This window comes from Engystomops pustulosus, chromosome 8 (assembly GCF_040894005.1).
Source record: "Engystomops pustulosus chromosome 8, aEngPut4.maternal, whole genome shotgun sequence".
In the NCBI taxonomy this organism is placed as follows: domain Eukaryota; kingdom Metazoa; phylum Chordata; class Amphibia; order Anura; family Leptodactylidae; genus Engystomops; species Engystomops pustulosus.
The window spans coordinates 127,056,203-127,077,734 of record NC_092418.1 but is presented as its reverse complement, the minus strand read 5'-3'; the positions used below and the strand labels follow the sequence as shown (position 1 = coordinate 127,077,734).

Genomic DNA, 21,532 nt, shown 5'->3' with positions numbered 1-21,532 from the left:
CTCGGCCTACCTGGATGACATCATAGTTTATAGTAACGATTGGGAGAGTCACCTGGCCAAGGTGCAAGCAGTGGTAGACTCCCTGAGGGCAGCAGGGTTGACAACAAACCCCCAAAAATGTGCACTGGGTCTGGAAGAGGCCCGTTACCTGGGGTACCGTATTGGGCGAGGTGTCATCAAACTCCAAGTAAATAAACTAGAGGCGATCCAGCAGTGGCCACGACCTGTGAGCAAGAAGCAAGTGAGGGCTTTCCTAGGCATAGTGGGCTATTATCGCCGATTTATCCCCGATTTTGCTACCATAGTGGCACCCCTGACTGACCTGACCAAGGGTAGCAGGGCGGTGATGGTAAAGTGGAGTGAAGAGGCTGAGGGGGCGTTTCAGCGACTTAAGACGGTTTTGTGCGAGGGACCGGTGCTGATCACCCCTAACTTCACCAAGACCTTTATTGTGCAGACTGACGCTTCTGACGTGGGCTTAGGGGATGTCCTGTCCCAAGTAGTGGAGGGTGAGGAACATCCCGTGACATTCCTGAGCCGCAAGCTCACACCTCCTGAAAAGAACTATAGCATAGTTGAGAGGGAGTGCTTGGCGATAAAATGGGCTCTGGAATCCCTGAGATATTACTTGGTAGGGCGAGAGTTTACACTGGTGACCGATCACTCTCCCCTCACCTGGATGAGTCAGGCCAAAGAGAGGAACGCCAGGGTAAAAGGTGGTTCCTAATGTTGCATAATTTCAAATTCACGGTGGAACATCGAGCAGGGAAGCTGCATGGGAATGCCGATGCCCTGTCTCGTACCCACTGTCTGATGGCCAAAAGTGTTCGCCCCCACAGGGTCAAACAGAGGGGGAGGGTATGTGAGACACTGAAGGGGTTAACTGTGGATGGGCGGTATGTTTCCCCTAGGTTTTGCTATTATGCAAGGCCTTAATGCTGAGGTTGGGTTGTCCAGCACCTTGGACACAGGTGGTGGGAAGAGCCCCAATCAGCCTAATAAAGCCGCTCAGCAGAGCTGGAAGGGTTGTCTCTCTGGAAGGAGGCTGGAGAGCACACAGCCTTGACCTCTGTGCCTGGAGAAGCAAAAGTGTTTTTGTTAGTGGTGAGTCAGAGAACCATTGTTTAGTTAGCACCCTGACGGGTAGGATATTATTTTGTTTTGATGCCTGAATGTGAAGGCTGTTTTATTTTGTTCCTGCTGAAATATACACAGGCGAGACCTGTTTTGGACTGTACTTTGGTGTCACTGTCGTAAACTGCATCACAGCACCCCGCTACCACGGTCTCTACTGGGCCAAATCCTCCACAGCGCACAAAAGTGATAAATGTGGCCCATAGTTTCTTTTCACATTCATAGTGACCTGAGATGCTCCTCATATGGGGAACATTTCATGAAATACAATTTGTGTTGTGTAGTTTAGGACTAAGAAGTTACTATAGAATGATCTATAATACATCTAACCCCCATAGGACTAACTCCTAACAGAACCAAAAAGGTTTCCACTCAATTCTGGATTTTATTTAAACCAGATTTCTGCCTTTGACAAAAGATTTTTCAATGTTTCTCTTTGGATTGTTCCGCTTTGCACCAAGAAACGTTATGTTATAGATTAGACTCCGCACTATGTATACTGTGAGACAACAATGCTGGAGGTGATACACGGAGCTGAAATGTGGAACATATGCAGCAAAATATGATTTTATTCCTTAAAAGTTTGGTTGATTGCCCCGGCTCCAGTCCAGCATTTCCTGTTGTTGGAATCATTGCTTTGTGTTTTCTGGGGTTTATGCGACAAAGTACATGATATGCGATGCTGGAGGTGGATAATAACTTGGAATAGACCCCATTAAACAATTTCATAATAGAGACTTGTTGTACTTCCACAGAACAAGCAGCTGGAGTCTATCACCGGGAGTCAAGGAACGGAAAATACCAACTCACCTACAGAGAGGCCAAAGCCGTGTGCGAATACGAAGGGGGGAAACTCGCCACATATGAGCAGCTGGAAGAAGCCAGGAAGATAGGTAAGGGGGATGTCAGGTAGATACCAAATTTAAACAAAAAGCAGATGTCCAAAGAGGATAGGGTTAAGTACAATCACTTTATTAATTCATCAAGATAAGAAGGGATAAAAACAAGTGCTAAAGCGCTAAACACAAACTAATGTCCCCGGTTAGCAGTAAAAGTAAAAATAAATAAGGATTAATGGTAAGACTTTACTTGGAATAGATACAATACCAAGGATTACATGCAAAAGTTTTTTTGTTGTAATAGTATCCACAAGTGTGGTGCAGACATAATCAATATAATAGTATGAAGGAAGCCATAGTTTACCTCAATGGACATAGGATCAATGCTGGACACTGGGTCTCTGGACTACATTGTAACACCTTTTCCTGCGTCATCCTCTGTCCGTGCTATGCGGCCAAGGAGGCGCTGATTGGACCTTTGTGTTGAACTACTGATGGGTCTACGCTAAGTTCACACTACAGTTCTGATTTAAAAAGTGAAGAATGGAGGGTTTAGCTTATCAATTAAAAATCCCATCGTTATCAATGTAAATGATATGTCATTTGTTATGTTTAGAGATGAGCGAACATGCTCGTCCGAGCTTGATGCTGGTTGGAGCATTAGGGTACTCGAAACTGCTCGTTACTCGGACGAATACTTCGCCCGCTCGAGAAAATGGCAGCTCCCGCCGTTTTGCTTTTTGGCGGCCAGAAACAGAGCCAATCACAAGCCAGGAGACTCTGCACTCCACCCAGCATGACGTGGTACCCTTACACGTCGATAGCAGTGGTTGGCTGGCCAGATCAGGTGACCCTGGGATAGACTAGCCGCTGGCCGCGCTGCTCGGATCATTCTGTCTCTGGATGCCGCTAGGGAGAGAGCTGCTGCTGGTCAGGGAAAGCGTTAGGCTGTTCTATTAGCTTACTGTTAGGCAGGAGTGATTCTCAAAGAACCCAACAGCCCTTCTTAGGGCTACAATAACGTTATACTTTTTTTATTTTAATTTGCATCTATTACCATTTTGTGAGGAATTAGCAGGGGGACTTGCTACCGTTGTGTTTAGCTCTTAGTGGCGCACATATCCATAGCAAAGACCGAAGTGGGAAAATTCAGTAGGGGTTGGATTTCTATTAGGCACTAACTCAGTGTCATCTCATCTGGCATAGTAGTGTGCTTCCTTTGATACTTGGCTAGAAAATAGCCATAGGAGAATACAAACAGCTTCTTGAAGCCTACAGTAGCGTTCTATATATTTGATTTCTGGTTGATCTGCTGGTGGCTGTAGTTTCTGCAGTGCATGTACTTGCCAATTCTGAGCAATTTGTAGTGAGACTTGCGACCGCTGTGTTCTGCGCTTAGTGGCGCACATATCCATAGCAAAGGCCGAAGTGGGAAAATTCAGTAGGGGTTGGATTTCTATTAGGCACTAACTCAGTGTCATCTCATCTGGCATAGTAGTGTGCTTCCTTTGATACTTGGCTAGAAAATAGCCATAGGAGAATACAAATAGCTTCTTGAAGCCTACAGTAGCGTTCTATATATTTGATTTCTGGTTGATCTGCTGGTGGCTGTAGTTTCTGCAGTGCATGTACTTGCCAATTCTGAGCAATTTGTAGTGAGACTTGCGACCGCTGTGTTCTGCGCTTAGTGGCGCACATATCCATAGCAAAGGCTGAAGTGGCAAAATTCAGTAGGGGTTGGATTTCTATTAGGCACTAACTCAGTGTCATCTCATCTGGCATAGTAGTGTGCTTCCTTTGATACTTGGCTAGAAAATAGCCATAGCAATAGGATAGGATTGTTTGGTTCTAAAAACTCAAAAAAAAACAAAAAACACAAAAAAAAACAAAAAACACAAAAAAACACAAAAAAAAACAAAAAAAAGTAAAAAAAAAAAAAAAGTTATAACTCTCATTTTAAAAATGTTTAACCCCAGGGCTAGGGGTAGAGGACGAGGGCGGGGACGTGGGCGTCCAACTACTGCAGGGGTCAGAGGCCGTGGTCCTGGGCGGGGTGAGACACCACCTGCTGATGAGGGAGCAGGGGAACGCCGCAGAGCTACACTCCCTAGGTTCATGTCTGAAGTTACTGGGACTCGTGGTAGAGCACTGTTGAGGCCAGAACAGTGCGAACAGGTGATGTCGTGGATTGCTGACAATGCTTCGAGCAATTTGTCCACCACCAGTCAGTCTTCCACGCAGTCCACCCATGTCACCGAAATCCCCACTCCACCAGCTCCTGCACCTCAGCCTCCTCCCCCCCAGTCTGCCCCCTCCCAGGAAAATTTGCCATTTGAACCGGCATACTCTGAGGAACTGTTTTCTGGACCCTTCCCACAGTCACAAACCACTTGTCCGGTTGCTGCTGAGCAATTTTCCGATGCCCAGGTTTTCCACCAGTCACAGTCTGTGGGTGATGATGACCTTCTTGACGTAGTGGAAGTGTGTAAAGAGGTGTCCGACGATGAGGAGACACGGTTGTCAGACAGTGGGGAAGTTGTTGTCAGGGCAGGAAGTCCGAGGGGGGAGCAGACTGAGGGATCGGAGGATGATGAGGTGACAGACCCAAGCTGGGTTGAGAGGCCGGGTGAACACAGTGCTTCTGAGACGGAGGAGAGTCCTCGACCTAAACAGGTTGGAAGAGGCAGTGGTGGGGCCAGACGGAGAGGCAGGGCCAGAGCTGGTGCATCAGCGCCACTGTCAACTAGTGAAGCTCCCGTGGTGAGGGCTCTTGCGGCGAGGGCTAGATCTTCAGAAGTGTGGAGGTTCTTTAAGGAAACACCGGATGACCGACGGACTGTGGTGTGCAACATTTGCCAAACCAGGCTCAGCAGGGGTTCCACCACTACTAGCTTAACTACCACCAGTATGCGCAGGCATATGAATGCTAAGCACCCCACTCAGTGGCAACAAGCCCGTTCACCTCCGGCCGTGCACACCACTGCTCCTTCCCCTGTGTCAGCTGCTAGTCAGCCCCCTGCCCAGGACCCTGCCACAAAAACCCCATCGTCGCCTCCACGATCCTCCACAGCATCCACCAGCGTTCAGCTCTCCATACCCCAGACGCTGGAGCGGAAACGCAAATATAGTGCAACCCACCCGCACGCCCAAGCCCTTAATGTGCACATCTCCAGATTGCTTAGCCTGGAGATGCTGCCCTATCGGCTAGTAGAGACCGAGGCCTTTCGCCACCTCATGGCGGCGGCCGCCCCTCGGTATTCGGTCCCCAGCCGCCACTACTTTTCCCGATGTGCCGTCCCAGCCCTGCACCAGCACGTGTCAGACAACATCATCCGTGCCCTGACCAACGCCGTTTCTGACAAGGTCCACCTGACCACGGACACGTGGACGAGTGCTGCCGGGCAGGGCCACTATATATCGCTGACGGCACATTGGGTTAACTTGGTGGAGGCTGGGACCGAGTCTGACCCTGGGGCTGCTCATATACTGCCGACGCCGAGGATTGCGGGGCCTACCTCGGTCCAGGTGTTTCAGGCCTACTATGCCTCCTCCTCCTCCCACCCCTCCTCCACCTCCTCCTCCGAACTACCATCCGTGGGCACGGCGCCATCAGTCGGTAGCTCTAGGCACAGCAGCAGTGCCGTCGCTAAGCGACAGCAGGCGGTGCTCAAACTGCTGAGCCTAGGCGACAAAAGGCACACCGCCCAAGAGCTATTACAGGGCATCACGGCGCAGACTGATCTGTGGCTGGCACCGCTGAACCTCAAGCCGGGAATGGTTGTGTGTGACAACGGCCGTAACCTGGTGGCGGCTCTGCAACTCGGCAGACTGACACATGTGCCATGCCTGGCCCATGTGTTAAATCTGATAGTGCAGCGTTTCCTCAAGACATACCCCAATCTGTCTGATTTGCTCACGAAGGTGCGCCGCATCTGTGCGCATTTCAGGAAGTCCAGCCCAGATGCTGCCACTCTCAGGGCAGCGCAGCGCCGCCTCCAACTGCCCGCTCACCGACTGTTGTGCGACGTGCCCACGAGGTGGAATTCAACACTGACCATGTTATCCAGAGTTTACCAGCAGCGCAGAGCGATTGTAGACTGCCAGATGTCAACTTCCACCAGAACTGGTAGTCAGGTCAGTCAGCTTCCTCAAGTCTACAATGAGGAGTGGACGTGGATGTCTGATATCTGTCAGGTGCTGAGTAACTTTGAGGAGTCAACACAGATGGTCAGTGGCGATGCCGCCATCATCAGCCTCACCATCCCGCTGCTTGGCCTGTTGAAAAACTCTCTGGTCAGCATGAAGTCGGAAGCTTTGCGCTCGTCACAAGAGACGGGGGAAGAATATTCCCTTGTTGATAGCCAAAGCACCCTGAGGTCTGTTTCTCAGCGCATATCGGAGGAGGTGGAGGTGGAGGAGGATGAGGAGGAAGAGGAGGAGAATGTTGGCGAGACACAAGAGGGGACCATTGTTGAGTCCTTCACTGTTCAGCGTGTATGGGCAGAAGAAGAGGAGTTGGAGGAGTTGGAGGAGGAGGAAATGGACAGTCAGGCCAGTGAGGGGAGTGAATTCTTACGCGTTGGTACTCTGGCGCATATGGCAGATTTCATGCTAGGCTGCCTATCCCGTGACCCTCGCGTTCAAAGAATTTATTCCAGCACCGATTACTGGGTGTTCACTCTCCTGGACCCACGGTACAAGCAAAATCTTCCCACTCTCATCCCTGCAGAGGAAAGGAGTGTGAGAATGCATGAATACCAGCAGGCCCTGGTGCACAAGCTGAAACAGTATTTCCCTTCTGACAGCGCTAGCGGCAGAGTGCGTAGTTCTGCGGGACAAGTAGCGAGGGAGAGTAGGCGAGCAGGCAGCTTGTCCAGCACTGGCAAGGGTACGCTTTACAAGGCTTTTGCCAGCTTTATGTCACCCCAGCAAGACACTGTCACCTGTCCCCAGTCTCGGCAGAGTAGGGCTGATCTTTACAGAAAGATGGTGAGGGAGTACGTAGCTGACCATACCATCGTCCTAAATGATCACACAGCTCCCTACAACTACTGGGTTTCAAAGCTGGACATGTGGCACGAACTGGCGCTGTACGCCTTGGAGGTTCTTGCCTGCCCTGCCGCTAGCGTCTTGTCCGAGCGGGTTTTCAGTGCAGCTGGTGGCATCATCACCGATAAGCGTACACGCCTGTCGACTGACAGCGCTGACAGGCTGACGCTTATTAAAATGAATAAAGGCTGGATTTCTCAGAATTTCCAATCTCCACCAGGTGAAGGAAGCTCAACCTGAATAATTGATCCACTCCTCCTCCTCCTCCTCATTTTCCTCCTTCTCCTCCTCTTTGTACAGTAAAGCAGAGGAAAATGGCTATTTTTTGACAGGGCCCACTGGCTCTTGCTATAGTACTTCATGCATTTAATTTTTCTGGAGGGCCACCTACCCGGTCCTCTGTTTTAAAAAATTTTTGGGACTGCCACATACAGGCACTCAATCTATTCCATTTTTCTGGAGGGCCACCTACCTGCTCCTCTGGTTTGAAGAATTTTTGGGACTGCCACATACAGGCACTCAATCTATTCCATTTTACTGGAGGGCCACCTACCTGCTCCTCTGGTTTGAAGAATTTTTGGGACTGCCACATACAGGCACTCAATCTATTCCATTTTACTGGAGGGCCACCTACCTGCTCCTCTGGTTTGAAACATTTTTGGGACTGCCACATACAGGCACTCAATCTATTCCATTTTACTGCAGGGCCACCTACCTGCTCCTCTGGTTTGAAGAATTTTTGGGACTGCCACATACAGGCACTCAATCTATTCCATTTTACTGGAGGGCCACCTACCTGCTCCTCTGGTTTGAAACATTTTTGGGACTGCCACATACAGGCACTCAATCTATTCCATTTTACTGGAGGGCCACCTACCTGCTCCTCTGGTTTGAAACATTTTTGGGACTGCCACATACAGGCACTCAATCTATTCCATTTTACTGCAGGGCCACCTACCTGCTCCTCTGGTTTGAACAATTTTTGGGACTGCCACATACAGGCACTCAATCTATTCCATTTTACTGGAGGGCCACCTACCTGCTCCTCTGGTTTGAAACATTTTTGGGACTGCCACATACAGGCACTCAATCTATTCCATTTTACTGCAGGGCCACCTACCTGCTCCTCTGGTTTGAACAATTTTTGGGACTGCCACATACAGGCACTCAATCTATTCCATTTTACTGGAGGGCCACCTACCTGCTCCTCTGGTTTGAAACATTTTTGGGACTGCCACATACAGGCACTCAATCTATTCCATTTTACTGCAGGGCCACCTACCTGCTCCTCTGGTTTGAAGAATTTTTGGGACTGCCACATACAGGCACTCAATCTATTCCATTTTACTGCAGGGCCACCTACCTGCTCCTCTGGTTTGAACAATTTTTGGGACTGCCACATACAGGCACTCAATCTATTCCATTTTACTGGAGGGCCACCTACCTGCTCCTCTGGTTTGAAACATTTTTGGGACTGCCACATACAGGCACTCAATCTATTCCATTTTACTGGAGGACCACCTACCTGCTCCTCTGGTTTGAAAAATGTTTGGGACTGCCACATACAGGCACTATCCAAATTAAATTGTCTCCATAGCAGCCTCCACACGTTGTCTCCATTGCTACCTCCAAAAGTCGTCCATATAGCTGCCTCCATACATGGTCCCCTTATCAAACGAGGTGTGTCAGGCAGAAATTTGGGTTGTTTTCATGGATTCCACATCAAAGTTGTTAACTTTGTCGCCACCCTGCTGTGTTATCCACAAAATATACTGGCAAACTTTTATCATGTAGCGATATTATTTGAGCGCTTCTTGCTCACCTCCTTTGGTTCCTCTCTGCCACCCATTGGTTTGAAGCCTGAGTCCATTTAGGGTATGTCGCCATGCCACTCTCTAGCCTGCTGCCGCTGCCTCTGCATGCCGTCCCCTATAGTGTCAGGGTCAATTATTGGATGTTTTAGATGCTATCTAGCTTCATTCTGTCACTCTGTCATGGCCATGCTGTTGCCCATAATTTTGGCATAATGGTGCGATTAGGCAGCCTCAGAGGCATCCATGCATGCTGCCCCTGCTGTTTCCTGTCCATTTCCGTGGTGTTTCCATCCTTTTCTGAGGTTCCCAGGTGTTTGGCCAAGCTTCCCTGTGCAGAGCCTTGGTCCCCTTGAAAAATGCTCGAGTCTCCCATTGACTTCAATGGGGTTCGTTATTCGAGACGAGCACTCGAGCATCGGGAAAAGTTCGTCTCGAATAACGAGCACCCGAGCATTTTAGTGTTCGCTCATCTCTAGTTATGTTCCATTTAAACAGTTATCCGTTATCTAGGTGTTTTTGGACAGAAAAATAGCGGTGGCTGCAGTACTTTTCCTCATTTGAAAAAAATGGATAATGGATACCTTATTGGACATAAAGGATGACATAAAATTTACATTGACCCTAATAGGATTTTTAACAGATACGTTAAACCGTTCTTTACCTTTTTTAAACAGAGGTTTGAATGGTAGTGTGAACTCATCCTTAGCTGACTTTTCTGTTTAGATGGATTGATACAGCACCTGCCTCTTTCTGCAGCCTCAGGGTGCTGTCACACAGTGCGTTCTTGGACAGTTCTTGCACCATTTTTAAACGGACTGAAAACACATGCGTTTTTGTATGTTTACTATGCGTTTGGTTGGTTTGAACCTGTTTGTCTTCATTCCTGGGAGTGTAGGCAGCTGTGAAACAGATTAGAACCAGCTAGACGCATGTGTTTTCAGCCCGTTTAAAAATGGTCAAAGAATGCACAATGTGACAGCACCCTTAGCTCTGGTTCTTGGTTAGATTAGCCATTATGATTGACAGCTCCTTGCACTAGTCACCTCCTCTCTGTGTTGTCCAGATCTCTGAGTTATGGGCCAATCACTACTAAGGGCCGGACTTGGGGATCATTTGAATCGTGCCCACTCCTCCTAGATTCCTGGCTATAGATTTTCCTAGTTAGCTTTTATACTTGCTTATCATTCATGTAATTGTTTCCCTGGTTTCCTGCTCCTTGGATCTTGTTCAGACTAATCTAATGTTTTTTTTAATGATTTTGCCCTTTTTGTTGTGACCTGGCTCTAGTGACTATTCTTATCTGTTTGTACTGTTTTGTTTTCGTGTTTTGTACTTTGGCACGGGGAGGGATCGACTTCTAGTGCATCCATCGTGTATGTGGCTAAGCAATAGTAAGGAACATCTGGGAAGAGAACTAGTCTCAGGACCCACTGTCTGTATATTAAGTCTGTTTCCTCACCCTGCGTTACATTCAGTATGCAGACATTGAGCTGCTTTATTGTGATAGGGAAAGCTACTAACCCAGACTTGCCAGCTAACTAATACGGACAAAGCTGGTGTCCTCCTTGGCCTAACCATCAAAGCCCAACTGGAAGTCTAAACTTTACTTGTGGGAAAGCCAATGATGACTCAACTACGTCACCAGGGTCACCAGTGCACTGACCCGCTAGAACATGGGGTGTATTGTGTATGCACCCACAGTCACTGGCTTTACCCTGGACACTATGGGGCACGTGTCTCATAGTTTGGTCTCTCTGAGTTGAATTTTAGAGACATTTGGCGGCTAGTTTTTGCACCTTATGTATAATAAGGTCTTTTCTTTTTACTTGTGATACATGTTCAGTTTTTTCTATCCTGGCAGGTGCAAATTTTGGCTTCTTTTTGAGACTTTTGTTGCAAATGTCTCAAATCCACATGGACATAAGTCACGTGAGAGGTTATATACAGGAATGGACACAAGCCACGTGAGGGGGTTACATACAGGAGTGAACACAAGCCACGTGAGAGGTTATATACAGGAATGGACACAAGCCACGTGAGGGGGTTACATACAGGAGTGGACACAAGCCACGTGAGAGGTTATATACAGGAATGGACACAAGCCACGTGAGGGGGTTACTTACAGGAGTGGACACAAGCCACGTGAGAGATTATATACAGGAATGGACACAAGCCACGTGAGGGGGTTACATACAGGAGTGGACACAAGCCACGTGAGGGGTTATATACTGGAGTGGACACTACTGTTAATTTGGGATTTAACATGTTTCATTTTGAATGCATTTTGAAACCTATTACAACAGCTGAGGAGGTGATTTGCCTTATTTCATTACTTTTAACATTTGAATTTACAAAACGCATAGTAACCGCAATGTTAACATATGCATTGACGCGGCGTTTATATTGCGTTTTGCAAACACAAATGTTAACAGTAATGAAATAAGGCAAATCACCTCCTCAGCTGTTGTAATTAGTTTCAAAATGCAATTAAACCGCTACGTGTGACCTCACCCTTAGAAGTAACCAATAAAACAGATTTGCGCCTAAAAAGTCACAAAAAAGGCGCTAAAAAGTTAAACCTAAGTGAAAAGTCACACGAGACATCTGGAAAACAAAGATACATACGGCACACTGCAAAAGGTGCAGACCAAGGAACACCTGAAGAGCTCCAACAAAAGTCGCAAAAAATAGTAACTAAAACGAGAAAAGTCGGAAAAAAAGACAATTTGCCTAGATGATACATGTGCCCTAATATATGCTTTCTTCTGATAATTTCATGGTAACACTCATGGAAATGGTCACCACGACTGTTACGGCTGATGACTTCTTCTCTCCAGCGTAGTTGTTGACAAGGAGACGTCAGTCCTATGATTAGTAGAGTCACCGGCTCCTTTCTGTCATTTCCAAGTGTTTGTCAGAGCTGTCAAGCGGCTTCCAGTCGCTGTAGGGGATTACGGTAATAAAATAGGTGCTGCAAATGTTCCTACTAATTAGAGCGCTGATTACTATTTGTTCCTTTTCCCTTGACTTATTCTGCCACAGAAAAACATCTTTAACCACATAACGAATCTCCCAGATCTATGCCCAGATCTCCTTATTGTGGGTTTGGAGTTAATTTTAAGGGCATTATCCAAGTCTCCGCATTGGAGAGACTTCTTGGTGGGCTGACCAGACCCATAGCCCTTTAAATCAGACGATGAGAAGGACCTGCACCTTCGGACCCAGAAACTACTGGCGGCAGCAGCAAAACAAGGCCAAGATAGTAAAGCAACATTGGAGAACATCAACATGATTACAGGTTGTTGTTAATTATCTTCCTGCTAAATGCAGGATGAGATCCGTATTTCATAATTGTTCTGGCTTGATAGAGTCCTTGGATAGAGCTTCACTTCTGTTCCCCCAAATGTCAAGCATCCGTTTTATTTTCTCCTCATGGGCAGTGCAATCTTTGCCCGTTATCTTTATGGGTGGTGCTTCCGTTTCATGTTATATTCATGGGCGGAGTCTCACCTTCCTGTATGGTACAAGAGGTGACTACAGAACCAATCAGCCCCTTTTTGGGCACTTTTAAGGAATACAATTACACTCAGCAGAAGACCTTTGTTAGGACATGAAATTCATCTTGTCAGTTTAATATGTCTTGTGGTGGATGGTTCTTCTAAAGAGACAACTCTTTTTGTACTATTATAAAAGTCCTCCAAAATAAATGGAGAACCCTAAACAGTGAATGAGTAATACATTCATATTATGGAGAAGGGGTGGGGGTCCATGTTTGTTCTGCTTCGTAGTGTGGGTCATACTCATTCCCTTCAACAGTGGAGGTCCCGCAGCTTGGGCTCTCACCCAACTCACTTGTCAGTAAGATTGATGAAAAGTTAAAGAGGACCTGTCACCCAATTTAGTAAGCAGCTCCTAGTGCCGAAAGTTTAGGTGACAGGTCCTCTATAAAAACTCGGACATCCCCAGAGGACAACAAAGAAACCCAAATATTACAAATCAAATTCAAACCACTGATGCCATATTCAAAGGTATAAGCAAAAAAATAAAAAGGAAACTTAGAATCACTGCTGCTCACACATATTAGGTCTTACCACTTTAAAAGGAACCTAATTTAATTACCTAATAAACCAATACCATGCTGTAAAGCAAACTGGGCTTAGAGGATTACTGCTAAAAAATTCATAGTTCCAGGGTTCCACGGTACCATAGGTCCAGGGTTCCATAGTTCCAGGGTACCATAGGTCCAGGGTTCCATAGGTCCATAGGTCCAGGGTTCCATAGTTCCAGGGTACCATAGGTCCAGGGTTCCATAGGTCCAGGGTTCCATAGGTCCAGGGTTCCATAGGTCCAGGGTTCCACAGGTCCAGGGTTCCATAGGTCCAGGGTTCCACAGGTCCAGGGTTCCACAGGTCCAGGGTTCCATAGGTCCAGGGTTCCATAGTTCCAGGGTCCATAGGTCCAGGCTTCCATAGGTCCATAGGTCCAGGGCTCCATAGTTCCAGGGTTCCATAGTTCCAGGGTACCATAGTTCCAGGGTACCATAGTTCCAGGGTTCCATAGTTCCAGGGTTCGTTAGGTCGAGGGTTCCATGGTTCCAAAGTCCATAGGTCCAGGCTTCCATAGGTCCAGGGTTCTTTAAATCCTTGGTTCTTCATGCCTTGTTGTCTCACCACCCAATGCCTGCCCCTACTGACTGGCACTGGTATTTATACCTGAGGTGGGTGGGGCAGTGTGATGTGTCTTGTGATTGGCCAGTTTAGGTCTGGGGCTGTGTGACCTTGTTTATGATGGGTCAGTTTCAATTGGGTCACACACAGGATTCTGGAGGATTAACCCTTTAATGGCTGACATTATGTCTAACTACAAGGGGAATTTAAGTGTCCTTGTCTCTTGTACTGGTAGTGAATGCATGAAATGCCCTAATATATACATTTTTATGAGTGACGACCTCACAGCTCTTTTCATTTAAATTATTGAGTGTATCATAAGTCAAAATTTTTGGGAAAAATGATGATATATTTGAATATTATATAAAGCTGCAGACCTATCTGGAACGATGTAAGATATTGGCACAACCCGTGGCAACCAATCACAGCCCAGCTTTCATTTCACCAGTGCTTATGAATATTTCAAAGGGGCGCTGTAATTGGTTGCCATGGGCAACTAAGAACATTCTTACTCTTAGGCAGCTTGATAAATCTCCCCCATAGAGAAGATATAAAGGGTACAGGGGATATAGAGTATATAAAGTATATAGAGGATATAGATGATATAAAGGATATAGAGTATATAGGGGATATAGAGTATATAGAGTATATAGGGGATATAGAGTATATAGAGTATATGGGGTATATAGAGTATATAGGGTGTATAGAGTATATAGTGGATATAGAGTATATAGGGGATATAGAGTATATAGAGTATATAGGGGATATAGAGTATATAGGGATATAGAGTATATAGGGGATATAGAGTATATAGAGTATGTAGAGTATATAGAGTATATAGGGGATATAGAGTATATAGGGGATATAGAGTATGTAGGGATATATAGTATATAGGGGATATAGAGTATATAGGGGATATAGAGTATATAGGGGATATAGAGTATGTAGGGATATATAGTATATAGGGGATATAGAGTATATAGGGGATATAGAGTATATAGGGATATAGAGTATATAGGGGATATAGAGTATGTAGGGATATATAGTATATAGGGGATATAGAGTATATAGGGGATATAGAGTATATAGGGATATAGAGTATATAGGGGATATAGAGTATATACAGTATGTAGAGTATATAGAGTATATAGGGGATATAGAGTATATAGGGGATATAGAGTATGTAGGGATATATAGTATATAGGGGATATAGAGTATATAGGGGATATAGAGTATATATGGGATATAGAGTATGTAGGGATATATAGTATATAGGGGATATAGAGTATATAGAGTATGTAGGGATATATAGTATATAGGGGATATAGAGTATATAGGGGATATAGAGTATATAGGGGATATAGAGTATGTAGGGATATATAGTATATAGGGGATATAGAGTATATAGGGGATATAGAGTATGTAGGGATATATAGTATATAGGGGATATAGAGTATATAGGGGATATATAGTATATAGGGGATATAGAGTATGTAGGGATATATAGTATATAGGGGATATAGAGTATATAGGGGATATAGAGTATATAGGGATATAGAGTATATAGGGGATATAGAGTATATAGAGTATGTAGGGATATAGAGTATATAGGGGATATAGAGTATATAGGGGATATAGAGTATATAGGGGATATAGAGTATGTAGGGATATATAGTATATAGGGGATATAGAGTATATAGGGGATATAGAGTATGTAGGGATATAGAGTATATAGGGGATATAGAGTATATAGGGGATATATAGTATATAGGGGATATAGAGTATGTAGGGATATATAGTATATAGGGGATATAGAGTATATAGGGGATATAGAGTATATAGGGAAATAGAGTATATAGGGGATATAGAGTATATAGAGCACTCGGAGCCCTTTCTGTGGACTGTCAGGCCATTGTCCAAGGACAGAGTTCACCAAACACTCAATCTTCCTGCAGTCCCAGACACTGTAAGAGATGCTGCTCTCAGCGCTATTTTAAAGCAGCACTTCATTGGATGTTTGGAGCTGCAGGAATAGTGAGAAGGTGCGGACAGGGCTGCATTATCTTTGGAGGTCCTCATGCTGGACCCACCATTCTTCCTGCAGAGAGACCCTGGAGAGAAGCTACAATGAGAGTCTGAATTTGCCCTCTTCTGTCAACTGTATTGGTGGCCTCAGGGGCCGATACGATTGAAAGATGTGGAAGAACCAGTACCAATAAGTTACTGCTTCAAATGCCATTCTGGCACTTCACGGTGAATAAGTGGATTTAGGTTGTAGTTTGGGCACTCGGTCTTTAAAAGGGTTTCCATCACTGATATAGAGTATATAGGGGGATATAGACTATATATAGGGGATATAGAGTATATAGGGGATATAGAGTATGTAGGGGATATAGAGGGTATAGGGGATATAGAGTATATAGAGTATATAGGGGATATAGAGCATATAGAGTATGTAGAGTATATAGGGATATAGAGTATATAGGGGATATAGAGTATATATAGTATATAGGGGATATAGAGTATATAGGGGATATAGAGTATATATAGTATATAGGGGATATAGAGTATATAGGGGATATAGAGTATATATAGTATATAGGGGATATAGAGTATATAGGGCAGTGGTGGCGAACCTATGGCACTGGTGCCAGAGGCGGCACTCGGATCCCTCTCTGTGGGCACCCAGGCCATCACCCCAGAATGAAGTTCAACAGACAGAACTCAAAGAATCTTCCTACAATGATAGATGAGTTTGCCCTCCTCCTTTCATCTGCGTTGATGTCCTTGGGGGGGGGGGGGGGGGGGGCTGAAGGATTGAAAGTTATCAATGAACAAGGAGAAATAAATTACTGCTTAAATTGCTGCGCTGGCACTTTCCAATAAATAAGTGGCTTTTGGTTGAAGTTTGGGCACTGAGGCTCAAAAAGGTTCGCCATCACTGATATAGGGGATATAGAGTATGTAAAGTATATAGGGGATATAGAGGATATAGGGGATATAGAGGATATAGAGTATATAGGGGATATAGAGGATATAGAGTATATAGGGGATATAGAGTATATATAAGATATATAGTATATAGAGTATATAGGGATATAGAGTATATAGGGATATAGAGTATATAGGGGATATAGAGTATATAGGGGATATAGAGTATATAGGGTATATAGAGTATATAGGGTGTATAGAGTATATAGGGGATATAGAGTATATAGAGTATATAGGGTGTATAGAGTATATAGGGGATATAGAGTATATAGGGATATAGAGTATATAGGGGATATAGAGTATATAGAGTATGTAGGGATATATAGTATATAGGGGATATAGAGTATGTAAAGTATATAGGGTGTATAGAGTATATAGGGGATATAGAGTATATAGAGTATATAGGGTGTATAGAGTATATAGGGGATATAGAGTATATAGGGATATAGAGTATATAGGGGATATAGAGTATATAGAGTATGTAGGGATATATAGTATATAGGGGATATAGAGTATATAGGGGATATAGAGTATATAGGGGATATAGAGTATGTAGGGATATATAGTATATAGGGGATATAGAGTATATAGGGGATATAGAGTATGTAGGGATATATAGTATATAGGGGGTATAGAGTATATAGGGGATATATAGTATATAGGGGATATAGAGTATGTAGGGATATATAGTATATAGGGGATATAGAGTATATAGGGGATATAGAGTATATAGGGAAATAGAGTATATAGGGGATATAGAGCATATAGAGTATGTAGAGTATATAGGGGATATAGAGTATATAGGGGATATAGAGTATATATAGTATATAGGGGATATAGAGTATATAGGGGATATAGAGTATATATAGTATATAGGGGATATAGAGTATATAGGGCAGTGGTGGCGAACCTATGGCACTGGTGCCAGAGGCGGCACTCGGATCCCTCTCCGTGGGCACCCAGGCCATCACCCCAGAATGAAGTTCAACAGACAGAACTCAAAGAATCTTCCTACAATGATAGATGAGTTTGCCCTCCTCCTTTCAACTGCGTTGATGTCCTTGGGGGGAGGGGGGTGAAGGGTTGAAAGTTATCAATGAACAAGGAGAAATACATTACTGCTTAAATTGCTGCGCTGGCACTTTCCAATAAATAAGTGGCTTTTGGTTGAAGTTTGGGCACTGAGGCTCAAAAAGGTTCGCCATCACTGATATAGGGGATATAGAGGGTATAGGGGATATAGAGTATGTAAAGTATATAGGGGATATAGAGGATATAGAGTATATAGGGGATATAGAGGATATAGAGTATATAGGGGATATAGAGTATATATAAGATATATAGTATATAGAGTATATAGGGATATAGAGGATATAGAGGGTATAGGGGATATAGAGTATGTAAAGTATATAGGGGATATAAAGGATATAGAGTATATAGGGGATATAGAGGATATAGAGTATATAGGGGATATAGAGTATATATAAGATATATAGTATATAGAGTATATAGGGATATAGAGGATATAGGGGATATAGAGGGTATAGGGGATATAGAGGATATAGAGTATATAGGGGATATAGAGTTTATAGGGGATATAGAGTATATAGAGTATATAGGGATATAGAGGATATAGGGGATATAGAGGATAGGGGATATAGACTATATATAGGGGATATAGAGTATATAGGGGATATAGAGTATGTAGGGGATATAGAGGGTATAGGGGATATAGAGTATATAGAGTATATAGGGGATATAGAGCATATAGAGTATGTAGAGTATATAGGGGATATAGAGTATATATAGTATATAGGGGATATAGAGTATATAGGGGATATAGAGTATATATAGTATATAGGGGATATAGAGTATATAGGGCAGTGGTGGCGAACCTATGGCACTGGTGCCAGAGGCGGCACTCGGATCCCTCTCTGTGGGCACCCAGGCCATCACCCCAGAATGAAGTTCAACAGACAGAACTCAAAGAATCTTCCTACAATGATAGATGAGTTTGCCCTCCTCCTTTCAACTGCGTTGATGTCCTTGGGGGGAGGGGGGTGAAGGGTTGAAAGTTATCAATGAACAAGGAGAAATACATTACTGCTTAAATTGCTGCGCTGGCACTTTCCAATAAATAAGTGGCTTTTGGTTGAAGTTTGGGCACTGAGGCTCAAAAAGGTTCGCCATCACTGATATAGGGGATATAGAGGGTATAGGGGATATAGAGTATGTAAAGTATATAGGGGATATAGAGGATATAGAGTATATAGGGGATATAGAGGATATAGAGTATATAGGGGATATAGAGTATATATAAGATATATAGTATATAGAGTATATAGGGATATAGAGGATATAGAGGGTATAGGGGATATAGAGTATGTAAAGTATATAGGGGATATAAAGGATATAGAGTATATAGGGGATATAGAGGATATAGAGTATATAGGGGATATAGAGTATATATAAGATATATAGTATATAGAGTATATAGGGATATAGAGGATATAGGGGATATAGAGGGTATAGGGGATATAGAGGATATAGAGTATATAGGGGATATAGAGTTTATAGGGGATATAGAGTATATAGAGTATATAGGGATATAGAGGATATAGGGGATATAGAGGATAGGGGATATAGAGTATGTAGAGTATATAGGGGATATAGTGTATATAGAGTATACAGGGGATATAGAGTAGTACTTAAGTCCTAATATCTGGCACATGTTAGTTTGGATGCTGAGGGGGCCCCTGTCATGTGCACAGCTCAGCGCCCATGGGACACTGAAGTTACCAGAGCTCCTTGCTGCCACAGATTCATAGATTGTTATACTGCGCAGGAGCACATCCCCTCTTGCACTGTTTGCTGAAGCTTCCTATGCTACAGTGAGATTAATTCAGGCAGAGGATAAGGTGAAGTGCTGAGGGAGCAGGAAGGGGGCTGAGACACTATAACAGCTTGTGAAGCTGCTTCTGGGGCCTTGGTTCTTGTTTATTAGCATTATTTGGCATCTAAGTTCCTGGATCTATGAGTAAGTGTCCCTGAATGCGGGTATTTACTGACCTAGAGATCTCCCTGTGATCCGGATAATAACGGGTCATAGATCCGGTCTCACTCTATACAAATAAGGTTCTTGTTCTGTTCCTTTTGGAATGCAAGAAAAGAAAATGTAAAAAATCCTCTAATTCCACAAGACAATTTCGTGCCTGCAGACAAAACAATTTACAAAGGAATTAATGTTCCCGAAATCCAAACAAACGCGGGAATAGCATCAACATCTGGAGTCAGAGGGATGAAGGATACAGTCACAGATCGTAGCATGTGGCTTATTGGATGCCATCTGACAGATGAGTGGCTTCATGTAGATATTTACTGTACAATTCCTTTAATTATCTCTCTGAATCATTACATCAGAAAGCTGCAAGACATATAAATCCATCCTGATAATCGGGGACATTACTCATAGATCCAGGCCCCGGGACTGTGGGATCTTCTTATATGTGTTATCCATGGTCTCCTCCCTTCTAACATCAACTTTTATAATTATGCTAATGAGCCAGAAGGGTTCTGGAGGTGTTACCTGAGCTCCTCTGTGCTGTAGCTTCACAGGCTGTTATACTGACAAGGAACACTTTCCCTCTCCCACCTTTTGAGATTACACCAGGCAGAGGGAGGGGTCTGAGACAGAGTAACATCCTGTGAAGCACAGAGGGGCTGTGGATTTTAGAAGGAAGGAGGCCAGGAATAATTATTGATGACCTATCCTCTAGTTACTCCTGGCCAATATGCTAGAATTACTTTTTCTGCTGTGAAATGTTGTATACCAAAAGGAGCAACAAATGAGAATAACAACTTACTGATAGTCCCCAGTTACAAATAGGTCCCCCTCCCTCTGCTAACTGTAATCTCACACAGTTGGATGGATGGATTTTGATGGTAGATTTCCTTTAAAAGGGGTTGACGAGGAATAATTACCATTTACCGGTCTTTCACATAGTTACTCGTGGCCAATGCCTTTAAGAGGGCTATATGCTAGAATCACATTCACTGCAGTGCAATGCTGTACACCAATTAGAGGAACTAATAAGAAACAATCTGCCAACAACTTACTGATGGTTTCCAGGTACAAACAGGATCAGAGCAAAGATGGAAGATTATACATTGTCTACACAAAGATTTAATAACTCGATGTAACCTGTGCAACAAATGTTGCAAAATCCAAAAATCCAAACTCGTTCATGTAAAACGTCAGCATCTTCCCTAAAAGGCTGAGGGGTGAAGCGCTTCCCCCTAACATCTGCAGTTGATTGAATTTTGGCGAGGGTTAAATAATGGCATTGTGTAGTACAGGAGTGATCGTCACATGACATCATTTCCTAGGAAATGCCAGACATGTAACAAAAACCTTCCTGTCACAAGTTGTGAGAAACCTAAATGGTGGTAATTTACCCCAGAACTTCTGCTGCTCCGTGTACTGTACGTCTGGACCCAATGACATTACTCCGCGGAGCAGACGGCACCTGTAATGGAGATAGGACCAGATTTCTGTGTCTCCATATTTAAAGGGACTGTCCAGCCAGTAAACATTTCCCATCCCCTGTTATTCCGACGCTTCCGCTTCCTAATCCCTTCCAAACGCTAAAAAAAAAACCTAAGGTGACGATGACCCCCCGCGACATCTGGTTCTGAGCCGGAGAGGTCACTCTTACGTCTGTGTCTCCTGCAACTCGCATGTCCAGGCTAAGAAAACGCTGAATCCTCCTGGATCACCCCAGGCGCCAGTCTGAACAGAGCTCTAGTGGCTGGGCTGCTGAATCTACCCCACCGGTGGTAGCCAGGGTCCAGCAGGGGTTAATAAATCTGATACATCCCCTGCATGTGCTGCTCCCTCTGCTGCTTAGATTATTCTACTCATTCTTGACTATTCTTTGTGTATTCGGCTTAATAATAATAATAATCTTTATTTATATAGCAGCATATAAAGCTTTACAACATTTTACATTAAATGCAATCTCAGTTGTGACCTGGCTTG

General features: G+C 44.2%; 1 protein-coding gene across 1 annotated transcript in view; it reads left to right on the top strand.

Moving 5' to 3' along the window:
* The window catches only part of TNFAIP6 (TNF alpha induced protein 6), a 61,742-nt gene that overhangs the window by 26,584 nt on the left and 13,626 nt on the right, over positions 1 to 21,532 (top strand). Inside the window, exon 2 of the mRNA XM_072122542.1 lies at positions 1,890 to 2,027. Coding sequence (XP_071978643.1) covers positions 1,890 to 2,027 — 138 coding nt within the window. The remainder of the gene's footprint in view (positions 1 to 1,889; positions 2,028 to 21,532) is intronic.